An 18,936-nucleotide genomic window follows, 5' to 3' on the forward strand; every position below is an offset into this window, starting at 1 on the left:
GTTAAACGGAGTGGTGCTGACCGAGTGAGGAGCAGCGCTCAGAGGTGAGAGTTCACTCCGGTAAAAACATGGTTGAACACGGGGATATCCGCGTGGTTCACTGCGGCGGCAGTAAAATAAACTTCAGGGATCCTGTGATAACCCACGACTCCAGGTGAGCGAGTGTTTTAATCTGCCGATGTTTCATATTTAGTGGAAAGGTCTCGCGCGGTTCGTGTCGTTTGTGTTAGCCTCAGAGCTGAGGCTGTTAGCATTAGCTTGAGAAGCTGCTGGATGTTCCTGCTGCTGTTTACAGCATAGTATCAGCAGCTCGTCTCAGCTCCGTGACTCTGACTGAGCCACAGACCAAGACTGAGCTGTGTCCCGGTCCCTACATGTTTGTTTGATGTTTGTTTCCTCATATTTGTATCGCTGCAGGTTCCTTCTGTGCGCCTCCGGAGAGGCTGTGAAGGTGTTCAGCACCTCCACAGAGGAGTGTATCCACGAGCTGCGGGGTCACACCGGGCAGGTGACAGGTGTGCTGCTCAGACCCTCAAACCACTTACAGGTACAGTCACCTCTCCACCTAGAAAAACGACTTTTTTCAAGACGTCTTTATCCAGAAACTCGCTGATATTCATTTAATGTTAGAAAATACAGGAAAAGCAGAATAGCTGCTGAAGCCACTTTTTCTTTACGTGTAATTATTTTTTTTATTAAGTTTAGTTCAATCCCCCAGCTCTGATCAAACAAGAATCAGATCTCTTTTTATTTTTTTATTTATTTACTTACTCATTATCCTCATTACTCACTCTGTTGGTTCAGGCCAGAGGCAAAGTAAGTAAACTCTTGATTTTCTGTTCCTGAAAGAGCCCTAACTTAAACTCTGAGTCAGTTACGATTAGTGGTGCAACGGATCCAAGATCTCACGGTTCGGATCGGATCACGGTTTTAAGTCAGGGATGGGATCAATTTTCGGCTCAGCAAAAAAAGACAAAAATTTAACTCGCCATTTACTTATTTAGGTATTTTTTGCCTATTAAAAAACATTCAACTCAAGACTCATTCCTCGCAGTTATATAAAAACAAATTAAGGTGCAATATAGGGCAGTACAGGTCTTTGTATCTACCACTCCGTGGTAATATAATGAGCGGTCACAACGCTTTCTGTTGCCCTGGAGGTCCACCCATTAGGGCAACAGAAGATGCCTGGGACAGTTCAGGCATAACTTTAGACTTTTCGTGCTCATACATGCTTGGAACGATCTGATCACTGAAGTGGACGCGCAACGGGATATCATAGCGTGGCTCAAGCACGTTCATCATAGTTTAAACCCCCTTGTTTTACACAACGGAATACGGCCTCACGTCTGCAGCTAAACACTCCAATAGCTTTTGTAATAGCTTTAGCCCGGACGGATTGGGCAGCAAATGGCGCAAACTCCTCTGCTCCTCCTGGACTGCTAGCACTGGCCATAACTATGGCTTGACAGACTGACCACGCGTACCATGCACATACTTTTTTCCCTTCTTTTTCGAATCTTCGGATCACGTGTGTGCCAAACCGTGGAGTGGGATCGGTCCGGATTACGGATCAACGGTGATCCGTTGCACCACTAGTTACTAGGGCTGCCACGATTTGTCGACTAGTCACGATTACGTCGACTATCAAAATCGTCGACGACTGATTTAATAGTCGACGTGTCGTTTGAAGCTTTGTAAGATCGCAAAAGACGCAGGAATAATAGCAGGATTTAAGAGTGTAATAACGGACTGAAACAGAAGATGGCAGCACTGCATGTACAAGGATGCCAGCTGCCGTTAAACCCCGAAGAAGAAGAAGCAGCTGTGTCCCAGAATTCATAGCGCGGCCCAGCTTAGTTTCCAACAATGGCGGTAGCTAGTTAGTTTTAATATTACTCTTATTATTCTTTCTGGGTCACAAAATAAACGTTTAACATATTTTCAGGCGAGAATGTAGCTGTGTAAACCTCAAATATCGGCTCAGTTTATCAGGACACCACATATTTTCAAAAGCGCTCCGACGTTTTCGGAGACGTCTGTTACCCACTAGCTCGATAGCTAGCCGGGGGCTAGGTCACTAGCGCTGTGAGAACACCGGACTCCCGGCAAATTGTTTTCAAACCCACCGCCGTCTTTCGCGACTCAGGTTAAATATATATGAGTCACTTAGATAAATTAAAAATGTTGTTGTTTGGCTTTTTTTTTTTTTTTAGTATTTTATTTGTTCCTGAGTAAATCGGTTTGGCTGAGATTAAAGTTATAGTTTTTACACAGCTGAATAAACGTCAAGCAGACAGCTGATTATCAGAAGTGTGAGATGCTGGAGAATATACTCCGGTGTCCTGTTATATTTTAGATAGCAAGGAGTTTATTAAACTTTACCAAAACAATCTGCAAATTTCATTAAAATTGAATAAACTATCATCTTGTCTTTATTTTTAGTTAGCACCTTAAAAGCTTAAAGCTGTAAGCTAATGATAGTTATATAAGAGCAGATGCTGCTGGTGCAATAAGCTGTAGTTTTATGTCCAGTGGATGATGATCTGATTAGTCGACTAATCGCATAAATAATCGGTGACTAGTCGACTATCAAAATAATCGTTTGTGGCAGCCCTACTAGTTACCATGGAAATTGAGCCTGGGAACCATTCCTGGTACCTGACTCCTTCCCTCCTGCTCCTCATACACTCACCTGCTGCTTTATTAGGTACACCTTTGGACCACCTTTTGTCTTCAGAGCTACCTTACTTCAAGGCACAGATTCAAAAAGCTGCTGGAAACATGCCTCAGAGATTTTGGTCCATGTTGACACGATAACATACAGATGTGTCTCTTGCAAATCCATGATGGAAATGGCCTGTTCCACCACACCCCTCAGGGATAACTCTGGGTTTACTGAGCTAATGCTGATCAACGTTTCTGGGTCCAAAAAGTTGGCTTTTAAGACTTTGAGTTTGTCCATCCATCCATCTTCATCCGCTTTGTCCGGGGCCGGGTCGCGGGGGCAGCAGCCTAAGCAAAGAGGCCCAGACCTCCCTCTCCCCAGCCACCTCCTCCAGCATATCCGGGGGAATACCAAGGCGTTCCCAGGCCAGCCGAGAGATATAATCTCTCCAGCGTGTCCTGGGTCTGCCCCGGGGCCTCCTCCCGGTGACTTTGAGTTTGTTAAACCTCCTTTTTAGCAGGACCCTATTTTTTTCCCTCACTTATTTTTTAATTGTTTTTATTCTCTGTATTTTTCTTTTTATTATTATTGTTTTTGGGTTGTTTTATATATATATATATATATATATATATATATATATATATATATATATATATATATATATATATATATATATATATATATATATATATATATATATATATATATATATATAAATACAGTTCATTGTTATGTCTCACACTGTGCTTGTGTTGTGCTGCAGGTTTACTCTTCATCACTAGATGGCACTCTCAGACTCTGGGACTTCACAGACGGGATTCTTATTAAGGTTGGACGTTGAGTCTTGTTGTTTCTCTCCAGTCTTTTCTGTCACTGTGGATCATCAAACTCCAGCTGCAACACACACTTTCCTATTTTATCTGTTTATAAAAGTGAAATGAAGGGTTTATTTATTATTAGGCAGCCCTCAAACAGAGTGAGCAGGGCACCTGTGATCAGTCTGCGAACATGCAGATGATGCAGATCCTGTTCATGATAATAAAGGAAATGTGTTCTATCTTCTGTGCTTTGACTGCATAACTGAATTTTCTTGAGCTAACAGAAGTTTTTTGCATTAGTTCTGAAAGATTTCCTCTCGATGTCCTTGTGGGTGATTAATTTAACTAATTATATATATTTTTTGTAAATGAACTCTCATATAAATGAATTGTTTCACCTTAAATTAGCTACAAAACATGGAAATTCAGCAGAAAAAGGAGTAGAGGTGTTTATGATGAGGTTTGTGGGTCCAGTTTAAGAGCCCATGTTTCCAAGATGCATGACAGCTGTGCGGTCTCTTCTAGACTTGTGTCATTGGATACCCAATCTACTCCTTCTACGCCTCTGCCAAACATGAAAACGTCATCTTTATTGTTGCATCCATGCCGAGTGACAAAAGAGCGGGTAAGTGTGACATCAGAGCGCCATTCAGACTCCATTTGTGAAGTAAAGTTTCTAGAACTCAGTGTGAATCTGTTGCACCACCGTCTGAGGGGTAAAGGAAGAGTCCCCAAACAAGGTTTATTAATAAAGTGTGATATTTATTTAATCGCAGGCTACTGCAGGGTGACCCAAGGGGGAAAATAGCAGAGTGATGCTTCTCAGGGCAAGAAGTCAAATATTAAGAAAAAACTAGCCACGCAGATGCCTGTATGTGTCATACCTCTTCATGTTGAATGTTATTGCTTGTTTTGGAATAGTTTTAATGTGTTGGAGTCACCAGGTCGTCCTCGAACCAGCTTTAATATGTGGGAAGAAGAAGGTTTTTTTAGAGGTCACTGAATGGGAATGTGTGAAAAAGGCTGATTTGTGTTTGCAGAGCGTTTCCAGCTGGTTGCGGTCCATCTGCCACAGAGTGGAGATCAAATGGTGGAGGCTCAAGAACTTTCTGCCGTACTCAGTGGCGTCAACCCCAACCCAGCAGCCATCGCCTTTGGCAGAGGGGTACGTACATGCCGCCACAGCTGATACCAAGAACTGACTACTTCGACTTAATCTGTCAGGAACTTTAGTTTGACAACTGAAGTTTCTCGAGGAAACGGTATTTTAGAGGGGAGTATATGAGAGAAAGCTAATGCTTCTTCACTGCAGATTATTTTAGTGAATTAATGATCAGCTGTTCCCAGTGCGTCCCTCGTCCTCCATTAGCTTTCAGCTCCTTCGTCTTGGACTGCAGCCTGTGTTCTTTGCTAGCCCAGCACCACATGAACCAGTTCTTCCTCTGCTACAGGCTCTGATTGGAGTGACTCTACAGCTAATCACAGAACTATAAAAACAAGGACAACTGTTGCGAGCTGCATCCCAAAGTGTAGAATGATGTTGGAGTCGGTCTGACTGCAGGATTTTTTTTTGGGGAAAGGTGCTGGGTGGTACTGAGGCTGGCAGGGAAAGAACAAGGCAGTGAGGAGTGGAGGTTGAGGTAACAGGCTAGCAGCGCTGCAACTTTCAAAATAAGAGCCAGGGATTGTCCACTAGTCAATGTTGTCAGAGAAAATACAAATTATTAAAGGACCAGACTTTGGTGACATGAATGTGCCAAAGAAGTCTGCCTGAGGAAGCAGAAATGTGGAGCTTGTGCACACTTCAGGGTGTTATAAGTCCAAAACTCTTTTATCATTGTACTTCACTGTGTTTAGCAGACAACAGTTCAAACGTTACTTCAGACTGAAGTGTTTTAAATCCAAATGTGTCTGATGCTTATCGCCTGCTTTAATCTTCACAGGGAGAATTTATTGCTTCAGTGAACGACTTGCAGCTGGAGGTCTATTTCTTCAAGAAGCAGAAGTCGTACAGGTGAGAGTGAAGATGGTCACTGGAGGTGACTTAGATTTTTAAAATTCAGGCTCCTATTATTTATTTCTCCTGTTCCAACGCTGAATGATTATTTTAGAGTTTTGTTTAAGGCTTCAGGCCGCTCTGAATGCTCAGTTTCACACAGGAGAAAAACGTCTCTTATGTGGTCATATCAGTTGTGTTCTGTTTGAGAGGTAGAGCCAATCAGGCGAAAGTACTTCAAGTGTCAGAGATTGTATATTATTTAAACTTTTACAGCTGCTGGGCTAGATGTTAATTTTAAAAGGTTATCGTGTTAGTTTTATTTATTTATTTTTGTCATGGAGAGAAGCAGTGCTGCTGTCACACATGACAAAGGCCATGTTGTGTTGGCTGATGTTCAGTAACACCAAACATCTGTCCTGGTGCTGGTTTTTAGGTTTTTCCTGAAAGAAGACAACAAAAAGGGTGGCTGGAACACATTCACATGCGTCGCCTGTCACCCGAAAGATGACTGCATCGCCACGGGACACGAAGACGGGAAGATCCGCCTGTGGTGAGGGACCTCGACTGAAACAAACGCAGATTATCGATGATCCAGATCTTAAACTTCTGCTGGTCGCTGGTTTTGCGTTGTAAAACTGACATTCCTGCTCATCCTTTTAGGAGAAACTTTAACCACAAGAAGGAGTACACGTACTCCACTCTGCACTGGCACCACAGCACCGTCAGCTCGCTTTGCTTCACTCCAGAAGGTATTCATAGCTGTATTATAGTTATTACTTAGTTCCCACGATCGTTAGGAAGTCCTTAATAGTCTGAAATTGAAATAACAATTAAAATGGCATCAAAATATCTTATATTATACCTTTTTTGTGGGTATTAAATTTGCAGAAGTTGTGAGAGTCAGTAGAATAATTTTAAAGTTGTTTGCTTAACTTTCTTTGTGCTCCTTTATTTTTAGTAACTTGGATCAAAACAGTAGGGGTGATATTTATTTATTTATTTTTAATCAAATTATCAAAAGCACAATAAGAAAAGGAAAACACATCAACTAAACTCTAAAAAAAGGACTTTCTAAAAGTAAAAATATTGTAATTTTCTTGAAATCATCCATTTTTGCTACAGTTTTTTTTACAGAAAGTGTAAACCAACTTACTAACACAGCAAGTTCCACATGTATATATTCTTCCAAGGAACAAGGAAACAAACAGAAATCACTCCTCTGTGTGTTACGGTTTTAGTTATGTATTTATTTTGTATTGTCAGGGACCAACCTGCTGAGTGGAGGTGTGGAGTCTGTGCTCGTCCAGTGGAGGTACAACCAAGAGAGCGAGCGGGACTTCCTGCCCCGCCTGGGTGGCGCCATCACTCACATCACCGTCTCACCTGATGGATCGCTATTCTGTACCTCACACAGTGACAACAGTAAGGAGTCTCAGCCTGCAGGATTTCAATGCAGATACGCACAAATTATTGTCAGTGAAATTCGGTGAACATGGTCCATTCTTTCAAATCAAGTCGTGCACCTCTCAGATTTCACTAAATTGATTTCAGAGCATTTGAGTCACTCAAATAAAATGCAGTTAAACGGCTCAGGTTCCAAACTCATTTTCTGCTTCAGCGATTTTCTTGTTTATTGAAGGTTTTGTTTCCCTTCCTTATAGAGATCACCATCATCCAGAGTTGCGTTAAAGTGTCTGCTGTCATTCAGGGCCTGGTCAAAGGTGAGTACATACTGTAAGGTGACTTTTGAGCATGATGTATGTATAAATAATAAACACTAGTGTTAATTTAAGATGTGCTTTATTGATCCCTTCATTATAGAATGTAAAAGAAAAGAAGGCAGTGAGACAATAATTCTTTGCTTATTTTCTAACACAACACAAATTTTTAGCATCAGTAACACTGCTGAGGTGTATCTGACACTAAAAGTGATCCTAAAATGTGCGTTTGCAACATGTTTTTGAACCTGCATGAACATGAGCATGACTTTGAAATGCCATTGTTGGAATTTGTCACACAAATTGAAGCAAAATAAAGAATTGTCGCCATAGTGCTGGAAATTAAGTGAAAGAGCTCAGCGAATGACAGTTTCAGAATGATGCCGTAAGGAGTTTAAATATAAAATAAATTCAGGTGTGAAGTGGAAAAGATTTCTGCATCACTCGGGATCAACATGCGGTTACCACAGTAACTGCGTCAGCTAACGGAGGAATCCAAACAGTGTGATTCAAATTCAAAAGGGCTGTGACGAAACGATACCACATTCGAGTCCATTTGCATAGGTGTATTCCCACACAGAGTGAAGGATTATGGGTACACAGCCTACACAGACATCCTCCACTAAACCAGCAGCATGAATCTCAAAGTGGATAACGCTGCGTGTAGGTGGAGTGGTTGGAACAGGAAAGCTGAGTTCACCATGCAGAGAAAACATGGCACAACAGCACAACCAGCAGACAGTGGAGATGACAGTTAGCAAAACACAAAAACATTCCTTCACCACAGCTAGTGCAATCCCAAATTTTCTCTCAGTTTAACATCTCATTGTCTGCTGGAAAAGTCCGGAAGCTAAGCACGGACATCAGTGTTCCCGACGGTCATAAATAAGGTCACTAAACTCATATTATTTCACATTTCTCACAATGATCGCTGGAACGGTCACACACTCAATGTGGTGGACAGCAGTCAGGTAATGTGCGCATGATGTCACATGAGAAACCACCACACTGAAGAAAAACCACAAGTAGATTTGAAAAACAAAGTGCAAACCAATTAACTTTATCTTCACATAAAACGCAAAAAGAAATAGAAATTTACTTTGTTAGCATGATAAAGGTGTTAAAACAAAAGAAGCACCAAAAGAACCCATTTGAACAAATGCACCAAACAGGGAAAACCAGTAACTGTTATTGACTGGTGATGTGAGACTGGAGGAAATGTAGTTTTAAAAAAAAAAAGTACCTTTTGAGTTTCTTTATGCATTCATCACCTGCCAATAATGTGTTTTCATAATTAATGACATAAGTTTGTATCAGAAAGAAATAAAATAATGTCTTAGTATGTGGGGTTAATCCTCCTTAAACCTGTTTTCTTGTTCAGGCGACAGCATCGGGACAGACTTGATGATGGATCCTCGCAGCAAAGCTCTGGTGCTAAACGGGAAACCCGGACATCTGCAGTTTTACTCGCTCCAAAGAGACAAACTGCTGTACAATGTAAGCTCTCAGCAGGTCTCACACACGGGTGGATTTGAAAGTGTGGAAACTAGGTTAACATTGTCTGTTTCTCCCACAGCTGGACATCGTGCAGCAGGAGTACATTCATGAATCGGGCCTACAGCAGTTCGAGGTGGTCAAAGCGGCGTTTGACGCCTCTGGCTCGTGGTTGGCGACGGTGGAGGAAAGACATCAGAAAGCTGCTGAGCTGGAGCTGAACCTGAAGCTGTGGGCTTTCGATGAACAGACGCAGAGGTACAGATGTTACAGCTGTTTGTCTGTGGGCTGCAGGGTCAGTCAAGGTTTCTCTTTCATGTGATGAAAATAGTGTAACAATAACCAACCACACCCCTGTCACATGCAGTTTTGTGCTGAACACGACCATCTCGGCCCCCCACGACGCCCAGATTACCGCCATGTGCTTTTGCCAGCCCACCGACAGCCAGACCACCCTGCTGGTCTCCACCAGCAAAGACGGACACTTCAAAGCCTGGCAGCTCGCTGCTCCAGCCCACACAGAAGGTACAGACGGTAAGCAGTCAACCGAAAAAGCCAACCACCTAAATTCTCATAATATTAACTGTTTAATGGAGGTTTTTAAGTTTCTACCAGTGTGCTTTTCAGAACACCACGTTGAACATGAGGTTTAAACCAAATTAGGCTTGCTTTTCTTTCCCCTTCACACAGTAATTCAGCTTATGTCTGTCTCTCTCTCTTTGTTTCCTCTGACTTGCAGATGAAGGTCCTTCCTGGTTATGTGATTTCGTCAGTGCCTATCACGCCCTGGTGCCCGAATGCTGCAGCTTCTCGGCTGACGGCTCTCTGCTAGCCGTCGTCTTTCAGGAGGTGGTGACCGTGTGGAGCCCCTCCACCTGGGAGCTCCTGACAACCCTGTCGCAGCCGCCGGGAGCTGTCAGGTCAGCGCGTAGACTCATACAGAACGGGTCAAATATCAGCACCGTCACGGTGACCGGTTTAAGCTTGTAGCGTTAGTTAACCCCGTCAAGTCTCCTCATTCCTCTTCAAAGAGCGTAGACACACACAGAACGGGTCAAATATCAGCACCGTCATGGTGACTGGCTTAAGTTTGTTACAAGTGAATAGTTTGTTACAAGTTATTATCAAAACTTGCACAAGTAAAAAGCCAATAAGAGGAATTCCCCGACACATCTGTGTAAACCTGTTTATCAGGTTTAACTGGTGAAGATGCATCTCTTCAGCTGCTGCCATCAGTCAGACAGATATTTCAAACAGACGCGCTAAAGTTAGAGCTGTAGGCTGACAGACCAGTTGTTGAATTTGCCAAAATTTGAATTTTTTTCAGATTTTTTTGCATTATTATAGATTAAGCCGTTAAATAATGTGTCGTAGTGTCATAGAGGGTTTAATAAAGTATTTAAAAAAATTAACTGAAGAAATGAGATAACCAAGTTAAAGTCCAAAAATGTTTCCTAAAATGTCAAAACCTCAAACTTCACAAGCAGTGACATCGCGCTCTCATTATTTTCCATTAATTTTAAGTTAAAAAATGTCAAATTGAATGTGTGTTGTTTAGTAACGATTCACCAAGATCAGTCACACTCCATGTGGTGTTATAACCACACGTTAAAGATGGAAAAGTGGTCAGCATCACTGGCGGGGCAAATTTCACTGGCTGACCAGCTGTGGTCGCGCCCTCGGGCGAGAGCAGGGGGCATTATCCTCGTAGCTGAGAGGTTTGCTGGACGAGGATTTGTGTCGTGGTGCTTTATTTTCAGTTCAACCATTAAATGACTTTCTCTGAAAGCGGTTTTAGAAATAAGTGCACCATGTGTGCTTGTAACCACGGTGATGACACTTAGGTCAAGGCTTCAAAATCAGGGCTTCACAAATTAGTATGCATCAGCGCTTTGGCTGTGTCCATCTTTTATATACAGTCCAGGTGAGTACGTAGTGTAGAGTTTTTGTTTTAGAATAGAATAGCCCTTTATTGTCACTATACATGTTATTCACAGTGTTTACCGCTTGACAGTAAAACCTGTGCAACTCGAGCAACAGTGGACATTTGGCTAAAACGGGGGATGTGCTCCAACGTTCACTGCCAGCAGCTGTTCTGAATGAGTTAAGCAGGTTTTCCCGACAGAAGTTCAGAGCTTTGTTTCTCAGAGCACCGAAGGATTTTTAACCTTCTGTGCAAAAACGAGCACTGTCGTTTCGTAACACTGCTCAAGTCTCCAAAAATGTTGGCACGTTTCCCCCTCAGCTGACAAGAGGCCCACAGAGGTCACTGAGGACGTGAAACTACTGCTGCTGGTTTCTGTACCACTTTTTTTGAAATAATCCCCGAAAAACAGAGTCAGCTTTTAGCACGTTTGTAGGAAAAACAAAAAGAGATGACTTGCATTAAAATGAAGGAAACAGAATGTTAAAATCACTTGAATATTCATTACTGGACATTTATTTTTGTTTCCTCTCACATGAATCTCAGTTTGTCTGAACTTAAAGTGCGTAAAAGCCTCTCTGGCCAAAAAGTCAGTCACCCTCTGACAGCTTTCTTTAAATAAGCACACAGTTTCTGTGTAATTTCAAATTCAGATGTGAAGAGACGGACAGATGTTTAGACAGCTGCCCGTTGCTACCCCTTACATAACCACCACCTATAGATGTCCAGAGCTGAGTCACCAGATCTCAGTCATTAATAATGTTTGCCCTCGCCTGCTGAGGGATAATTATAATTACAACACTTTACCTCATCTGAGTTACTTTAAAAGGAAAACATTTGTTTTTATAATAGGAATGTCTGTTTGTGATTTTCTGTGCTCTTAGCTCTGAGTGGGTCTTTGCATGTTCTCATTTCAAGTTCCTAAGTGCAAAAGCTAATCCTGAGAAGTATGCGTGGTGTGAGGAGCTGGTTGGTTGGGAACTGCACTTCAGATTGTTTAACCACGAGATAAATAAAAAGGACCTTTTTTCCCCTCCATTAGTGATCTTTGTTTTGGGCGACTGAGCTGTTCCAAGTATCTGCTGGGAACCACCGCCAGCAATCTGCTCTGCTGGAACCTCCTCACCTGCTCTTGTAAGACTTCCCCCTATGTACAGACTTGCTCTGTGCAACTTAAAAAACTATTTTTATCCCAAAAGTCTGAACAGATTCTAACATATCCTTAAAACTTAGGCTCTCAGATATGAGAGGTCTGTTGACTGGTTAAAAAAATTGCATGTCTCCATCTGTTTTTCCCCTCCATGTCTTCCTCTGTGTCCGATTTGGCAGTGGAGTGGACCACTTCCATGGATGTCAGGCGGCTGGTGGCCGACCCCCTCTCCGAGAACATGGCTGCCTTTTGCTATCAGAGCGGATCCACTGACCGTAAGCTTCAGACCGTCCACGTTAAAACTGCACAAAAGGCATCTGAGAACTCTAACTTGATTGGCTCATAGTGGTGCTGTAACCTCAAGATTGGACCCAACAACGAAGTCCAGTTTAATTTGACTCAAATAAAAAGGCCACTCTGGTTCCTCAGAATCAGAGTGGCCTTTTAATGCAGAGTTTAGACACGAATGAGGAATTTGTCTTTGAGTCGTTGTCCAAAAAACAGTCGTATAGATTGGTGTATATATAGTAGAGATGGCACGATACCACTTTTTTATGTCCGATACCGATACCGATATCATAAATTTGGATAGCTGCCGATACCGATATGAATCCGATATAGTGTTTTTTAATCAACAAAACTGTTTTTTAAAATATCTTGCTGCATTTTGCAAGTCTGCAAGTTCATACTCAAGTTTAAAACAACAACTACACTAAAGCTATTCTGTTATACCTGTATACAAAAAAAATATTTCATAGTTCAGCAATACTGATCAATCTAATAAACTTAGACCTACACCATCCTCCCTATTCTGGTATTTTAAAGAGTACTTAGCGTAAATATTAAGCAACCTAACTAATAGGGTTCCAACTCCCAGCAACAACAAAAATAAATAAATAAAAAATAGGGAACCACCCCTCACGCTCCACCTCATGATGCTTAATCGACGTAATCAACCTTAATTTGATGCAGTGTGAAAAAAAATGCACAGAAATCAATTATTTTTCAAGAAATATTAAATAGATTCAACATCTTTCTTCAACAAAATTGCAGACTGCACAGATGGTACCTTCCCAAAGGAAAAAGTACTATAGCTTACTAGGGTATATATATTAGACTTAATAGTCACTATATACAGTAATTGACTTCTATTCATTTTACATCAAATTAAAACTTTGGGTGTCAGATAATTATTTATTAAAAGCTAGACATTTTAAATGAGAATAAGAAAGAAAAGTATGTCTTTGTGCCCCCTTTTCCCTGTTAATGCCCTATCGGCCCCCCTGGCTAAACTTTGCTAGATCCGCCCCTGCACAGTTACCAGCGTCAGCTACGTAGAAAAAGATCCTCGAGTAGAAAGTAATATTAAATAAATTCTAACAACAGCTTATCAAGCTTAAACGTGCTGCTGTTGTTCAGCCGCTGGTTTCCTCTTTCTGGTGCAAAGTGGGCCAAAAACAAACAAGAGACACGGACTCGCGACAGAAAAGCCGATCAGCTGATCGTTAAGCAGTTTCATGATTGAAGTAGCAGCCGGAGAGCGAGAGGCAGTCGCTCGTTAAGCTTAACGCAGGAATGCTTTACAAACATTCAGAGATGGACTTACACACTTGCTTTACTTCTCTCGGGGATAACTTTGTCGGAGATGAAATGCCGGGTTGCTAGCGAAGCTCCAAATGCTATCCAGACCACAGGTCCCGCATGCCACAGCCGCTCTATCACGTGATGCATACTGCTCCGACGTGCTAACGTTCTGAGGTGAGTTACGGCGTGTTGCAAGTTTGTGAGGTGCTTTCGTGATATTTAATGGATCGGATTACATTTTTTATTTTTCTCCGATATCCGATCCAGTAATTTAGGTCAGTATCGGACCGATACCGATACGTAATATCGGATCGGTCCATCTCTAATATATAGTGTATGCATTTCCCTCACAACAGACAGACACACGCACACAATTAGAATGCATACTAGCTACCTGCAGATGTAAGCATGGAAATTAAGAAATCTCGCAGAAAAGAACCAAACTGTGTTTACTCACAGCAGCAAGTCAATATGGAGGACCGAAAGTGCCAAAATAAAAATAAAATTGTAGTAGTACTTACTTTTCAATAATCCCACCAATGAAGAAAAGATCAGATATGTTTGGCTTGATTAGTAAATTATTCTGCCACCAAATTCATCAAGAATTGATATTAAAAACTAAATGTTTAAGTAAAATGTGACTTAAACATATATTAAACTGAGGGTTTTATTTCATTTTTAATTAATCCCCGATTCATTTTTACTCATTTATTTGGAAGTTCATTAATTTAATTATGTATATATTCACCAATTAACAATGGGAAACTTAATTAGCAAGTTAATAATTAGCTGTATTTATACAGTCTTAAATAAATGCACAGGCAAAATAAAATTTTAGCCCACATTTAATAAATAAAAAGACTAAATGTGATTTTTATGTTATTTTTGATGTATTTAATGACAGGTTAATACATAAACCTAATTGGTAACTCATCCAATAATGTGGAAGATAAAGGTGCTGTCCACACACACTTTCTTTTGTGACTTTTTGAATCGTTTTATATCACTGTTTCTCTCTTTCCTGCTTTCAGTGTTTGTGTTCAAGCCCAGCGAGCCTCGGCCACTGTTTTCCCATAAGGCTGTGTGCTCGGGGAAGGTGACTCAGGCCGTCTTCGCTCCCAGGGAGGAGATGCTGGAGAGCTGCGAGGAGAGCAGCCAGTGGCTGAACCGCTCTCAGCTTTACTTCCTCACTCAGCAGATGGTAAACAACATTTCAACTTCTGCTGAAGAAAAACAGAACGAGAAGTCGACATAAATGCTGCTTATGTGCCGGGTCGGCCTGTTTTTTATTGGCAGGGAGAGTCGGTTTAAATCATAAACACTGCTTTTTATTACTGTAATATAAAATATGCAAGTATATTTAAGGAACTCTGTTGGATTTGAGTCTGAAAGAAAAACTCGTGAGAGTTGTGAGTGCTCTAAAGCGAGCGCTGCACCTACAGGTTGTTTGGCGCCTTGCTTTGTTGCTAATTATAAGGTCAGTCAGGTCACTAAAGGCATGGCGTGTCTTGCAGGAATGTCATAGCTCAATAGCTCAGCTCTTTTAGAGGCCCCCCCCCCCCGGAAGCCTGAAGAGTCTCTCTTCTAATTTTCTAATTTTAGGACAAAAGATGAGACCTTTACATATGTGACATTCCTACACCTCCATCTGACTGAAGGTACAGGAGCGGCTGTAGATGTGAAAAATTCAGCTTTACAGTCCTCTGAAGGTGCTTTAGAGGTGCTTCCAGTATTTCCAAGGGGGAATAATGAATGTGGCAGGCACAGGTGTTTGAAAGTTAAAGGACAAAAATGGCTCCAGAATGAGTCCCAGCTTTACCGTCCTGAGTTTTGGTGTCTGCTCAAACAGCTGTTTTTTGTTGTTGTTTTTTTTTCACTTTCCAAACTGACTGACAATCTGTAGTGTATCTGTGTAAAAGCTTCGTCCCTGCGGGACTGAACCTGAACTAGTTTCCACAGCACTGAGAATCACTCTGGACTTAGTGGAGAGATAAGATACTGGCCGTTTATCCCTCCCGGGTTGCAGATGACCTCGTAACTGATAGTTTTTGTAAACATCCTTATCTAAACTCAAAGTGTCTGCAGTGAAGAATTAGTTTATACAGTCAAACCAAAGGAAAATTATTTGATAAATAGTTTATGAAACGCTTTCATCGTGATAGAAATAAGTACTTTATGCTGACTGTGGACTCTTCCCTGCAGGATCTTATGACATTCACCACCAAAGCCGAGGAGGACAGGCTGCTGGCATCCAGCAAACAGGTGAGCTCCTCCCATTGGTTTTGCACCAAACATTTGGACTTTTATTTGACCTTGTAACACATTTTTCACTTTAAAGTAAGGACCTGCCCACACACTTTGATCTGATTGTTTTTATGTTCAGAGCTTGTGTGAATTAGGGGTCAGTGCAACCACAATAATAGACTTGCTGTTCAGAACTTCCTGTTCCAAGTGCTGGGTGGTGTTTATAAAACAGCAGTGAGCTGGAAAGGTACTGCAGAGGGTCTGAGAAGGTTTTTACAGTAAATATATTATTTAGGTAAAGTTTACCTGAAATATTTTCTTATAAAACAAGAAACTGAACCAAGGTGCAAAATTAATCAGAGTTATTCTTAATTTTCTGTTTGGAGAAAAGCTCAGAAGAATCAGTGAAAACACAAGGAAGGAAATACTTCGTCTTCAGCCTGTGTGCAGCTGGGTTTAAATGCTTGGTTGGGGCACAGAGGAAGATCTTGAGATTCTGAAATGAGCCGTGGAAGTCTGAAATTTAGGAATGGTCGTTTTGCAGTTTCCCACGCACACATTTTACTTTGGTGGGCCGCTGGGGCTAATTTTAGCATTTATTATTTAAGTAGACACTAGAGAAGAGAGGTCTGACCTCTGGCTGTTGAAAGTTCAGTTGCTCTTACTGTCTCCTATTTTAACCACCAGCGATGACAGTCCTCCTTTTGCTGTGAGGAGCTCCTGCGAGCTCCTACTGAGGTGGAGGACTCAGTAGGATTAAACAATGCTAAAAGTGTGTGGGGTAGGATCTAAATCTGTGGGAAACAGCTAATAAAGAGGCCCGTGCAGTCTCTCCATTAATCTCCACGGTTTACCATGGGGTGACCAGATCCCAACATGTGTGGGGTATGTTAGTAAGACGTGTTCGGTTTAAATATGACTGTTACAACTCCCTCACTGAGTAAATATTGTAAGAGGAAGCCAAAGTTCAGTCTTGTGTCTTCTTACTCATGTTTTCTCTTTTCATCCTAATAAGGTTTAAGTTGTTGAGGAGGACAGAAGATGAATAAGCTGAGTAGTTCCACATAAAGCGGGACACCTGGCCTCACAGAGCCTAAACATGATGGAGATTAACCCTAATCTGGTCACTGGCCACCTGGTAGAGGTTAAATTACCCAGGATGCTGCATACTGGGAATGTTTAGTGGTTTTGAGCTATAGAGAGACCAGAGTTGATACCTGAGAGTGAACAGTGAAGTAAAACATATCAAATAAAAGTCAAACTGTGAGCTGGACTGAGGATTTGTTCCATTTGTTTTCTTCGGGAAGGAACCCGGAGGGTGAAAGAAGTCCATTGTTCTTATCTGAAGTTACAAAACCCTCCAGTGAAAAAGCCATCTGTTGATCCAGCTCCTTTCCCAGCCTCAGATCTGAGAAATGCTCCTCTGCTCTCAGTTTCTCATTAATAACACGTTTCTTGCTTTCCCCTCTCAAGCTTGTGATTGACGACAGCGTAGCCATGACGCCTTTCTATCTGCTGTTGGGGAAACACAGACAGCAGCAACAGGAGCATCAGGACTCCGACAGCAGCCTGTGGGCGGAGAGAACGGCGCTGCCGCAGACCTCTGCCTCCATGAAAGAGGTTGGTTGGTTGTCCCTCTAGGGATCCCGTCCCTTTTGTGCTGTACATAACCACAGATGATGGCGTTTTAAGACTTCATTGTTGTTGCTGTTTTTTCCCTTTTTTTCCCAGCTCCTGCAGACCCCAGCTCACGTGCTGCCCTCCACCTCATACCTGTGCTCCATGTTTGTTCAGTCTCTGCTCATCTCTGTCTCAGACGCCAGGTCAGTAATCCAGCTTTTACTGAATAATTGTTGAAGCCGCTGCAGTTGTTTGTTTCCTACTGAGCGTATACACAAGATGTGATCAGACCTAAAAAAGTCAGAATCCATAACTGGTTTAAATTTGTCAGATTTTCGCTCAAGATCATCTTCCCAGGTATCTGCAGACAGCTTCTGGCGTGGCTGCTATTTGTAGATCTCTCAGTGAAACAGAAAACACAAAAAATGCATTCAGCAAGCAGGGAAAAGGTTTTAAAAACGATCCACACATCAGTTTAAAATAAATCAACATCAGACTTAAGTGCAGCACCCAGACTGGAATACAGACTAGACATGATGTAAAAGTGTAAATATTTATAAGAAAGATTCATAATGAAAACCTTTGAGAAAAAAAATGAACATTTTTTCCTGGCGAAACTTTAAAATGAGATGCCAGGGCTCGGTCTTAAAAGGCGAGAGACTGGGCAATATTAGCATTAAGAGAAGATGATAAAAGATTATTCAAATTAGAGTTTTAGATTTTCAGACTCTTTTAAGCCTCGTTTGGTCTGATGATCTCAATGTGGATTAAGAAAATATAATTGAAACTGAGGCTTCACATGATTCAGCAGCACATGTGAAACTGAGGTCTGTTTATCTCTAAAAATATGCTGAGTCACATTGGTGTTGATAATTTTTTGGGGGGGGGATTTTGGTGTTCTCGTGGCCTCAGGGAGGAAAAGGCACATGCAGAAGAGGAAATGGAGAGCGAGAAAGAGGAAGAGGACTCTGAGGAGGAAATGGAATCCAGCAGGTCCAAACCGGAGCTGGCGGCGGCAGCGGCGACAGAGTCGGACACCCCCGCTCTGACAAAGGCTCAGGCGAGAGAACTGAGGAGGGTGAGGAAGCTGGATCACAGCTGGCTCGCAGGCCTCCTGGACTCCTAACCAGAGCCTGTACGAGGTTTCCACCAGCAGCTCGGACGTTTTCTGTTTTATACCATTAAGTCAAAGTGGGCTTCTTCCACTTTGTCTCCCTGACTGGAAACAAATCTCTGTGCAAACACAAAGCACATATTTGATTACACAATCCTCAAGTCATTATTGGACAAGTTTATGACATCCAAACAATGGAACCCCTCCCAGCTTTTCCTCCGCTGTTGTACAGCGAGCGCGAGTTTCCACCAGTTTTCTTGCCAAAACTCTGGACTGAATTTTTGGTCTGGATTCTTTTCAATCCTCAATTGTTTTGTCTTATTCTTTTTTTCTTTTTTGGAAAATAAATATTTGTACCAAACCAGAGTTCTGCTGCTTCTAGGTTTTTTTTTCACTAAAGCATAAAAATATTTCCTCTTATCTGTTCTCTCAGCATGTTTTCATGTATACAAAAAGCTGCAGTATCTGCTGTTTTTGAGAAATGTGACATTTCCACTGTTGATGTTCCAGCTGCAGAGAAGCATCCCCGCCATGCTCAGCATGGTGGTTTCACAGCTTAAGTACTCCATAAGTGACACTATGAATAGGTGTTGAGTTGATCTG

General features: G+C 41.8%; 1 protein-coding gene across 2 annotated transcripts; it reads left to right on the top strand.

Annotated features, from left to right (window-relative positions):
• On the top strand, window positions 1-18,699 carry wdr75 (WD repeat domain 75). Of its 2 annotated transcripts, none has more exons than XM_085434542.1 (21): window positions 1-154; window positions 418-547; window positions 3,432-3,497; window positions 4,012-4,111; window positions 4,527-4,651; window positions 5,430-5,500; window positions 5,919-6,035; window positions 6,146-6,234; window positions 6,749-6,907; window positions 7,147-7,206; window positions 8,585-8,700; window positions 8,780-8,955; window positions 9,065-9,231; window positions 9,437-9,617; window positions 11,664-11,755; window positions 11,951-12,046; window positions 14,387-14,556; window positions 15,558-15,617; window positions 17,073-17,219; window positions 17,331-17,422; window positions 18,132-18,699. In XM_085434542.1, the coding sequence occupies exons 1-21, from the start codon at window positions 69-71 to the stop codon at window positions 18,343-18,345; spliced, it is 2,514 nt and encodes an 837-aa protein (XP_085290668.1). In that variant the 5' UTR covers window positions 1-68; the 3' UTR covers window positions 18,346-18,699. The 2 variants fall into 2 exon arrangements, with proteins under 2 accessions (XP_085290668.1, XP_085290669.1); XM_085434543.1 differs by having other exon boundaries at window positions 9,065-9,222.
• Window positions 18,700-18,936: the final 237 nt, after the last annotated feature.

Source organism: Copadichromis virginalis, linkage group LG16 (assembly GCF_057382275.1).
Source record: "Copadichromis virginalis isolate Kocher_CV1m ecotype Utaka linkage group LG16, C_Virginalis_male_GT1.1, whole genome shotgun sequence".
Lineage (NCBI taxonomy): Eukaryota > Metazoa > Chordata > Actinopteri > Cichliformes > Cichlidae > Copadichromis > Copadichromis virginalis.

Bases quoted from the DNA above. Each gene is read 5' to 3' on its own strand.
- wdr75 (XM_085434542.1), top strand. From the start codon at position 69: ATGGTTGAACACGGGGATATCCGCGTGGTTCACTGCGGCGGCAGTAAA. The intron at 4,652-5,429 runs GTACGTACATGC...TAATCTTCACAG, and splicing joins CCATCGCCTTTGGCAGAGGG to GGAGAATTTATTGCTTCAGT. The intron at 11,756-11,950 runs GTAAGACTTCCC...CCGATTTGGCAG, and splicing joins GAACCTCCTCACCTGCTCTT to TGGAGTGGACCACTTCCATG.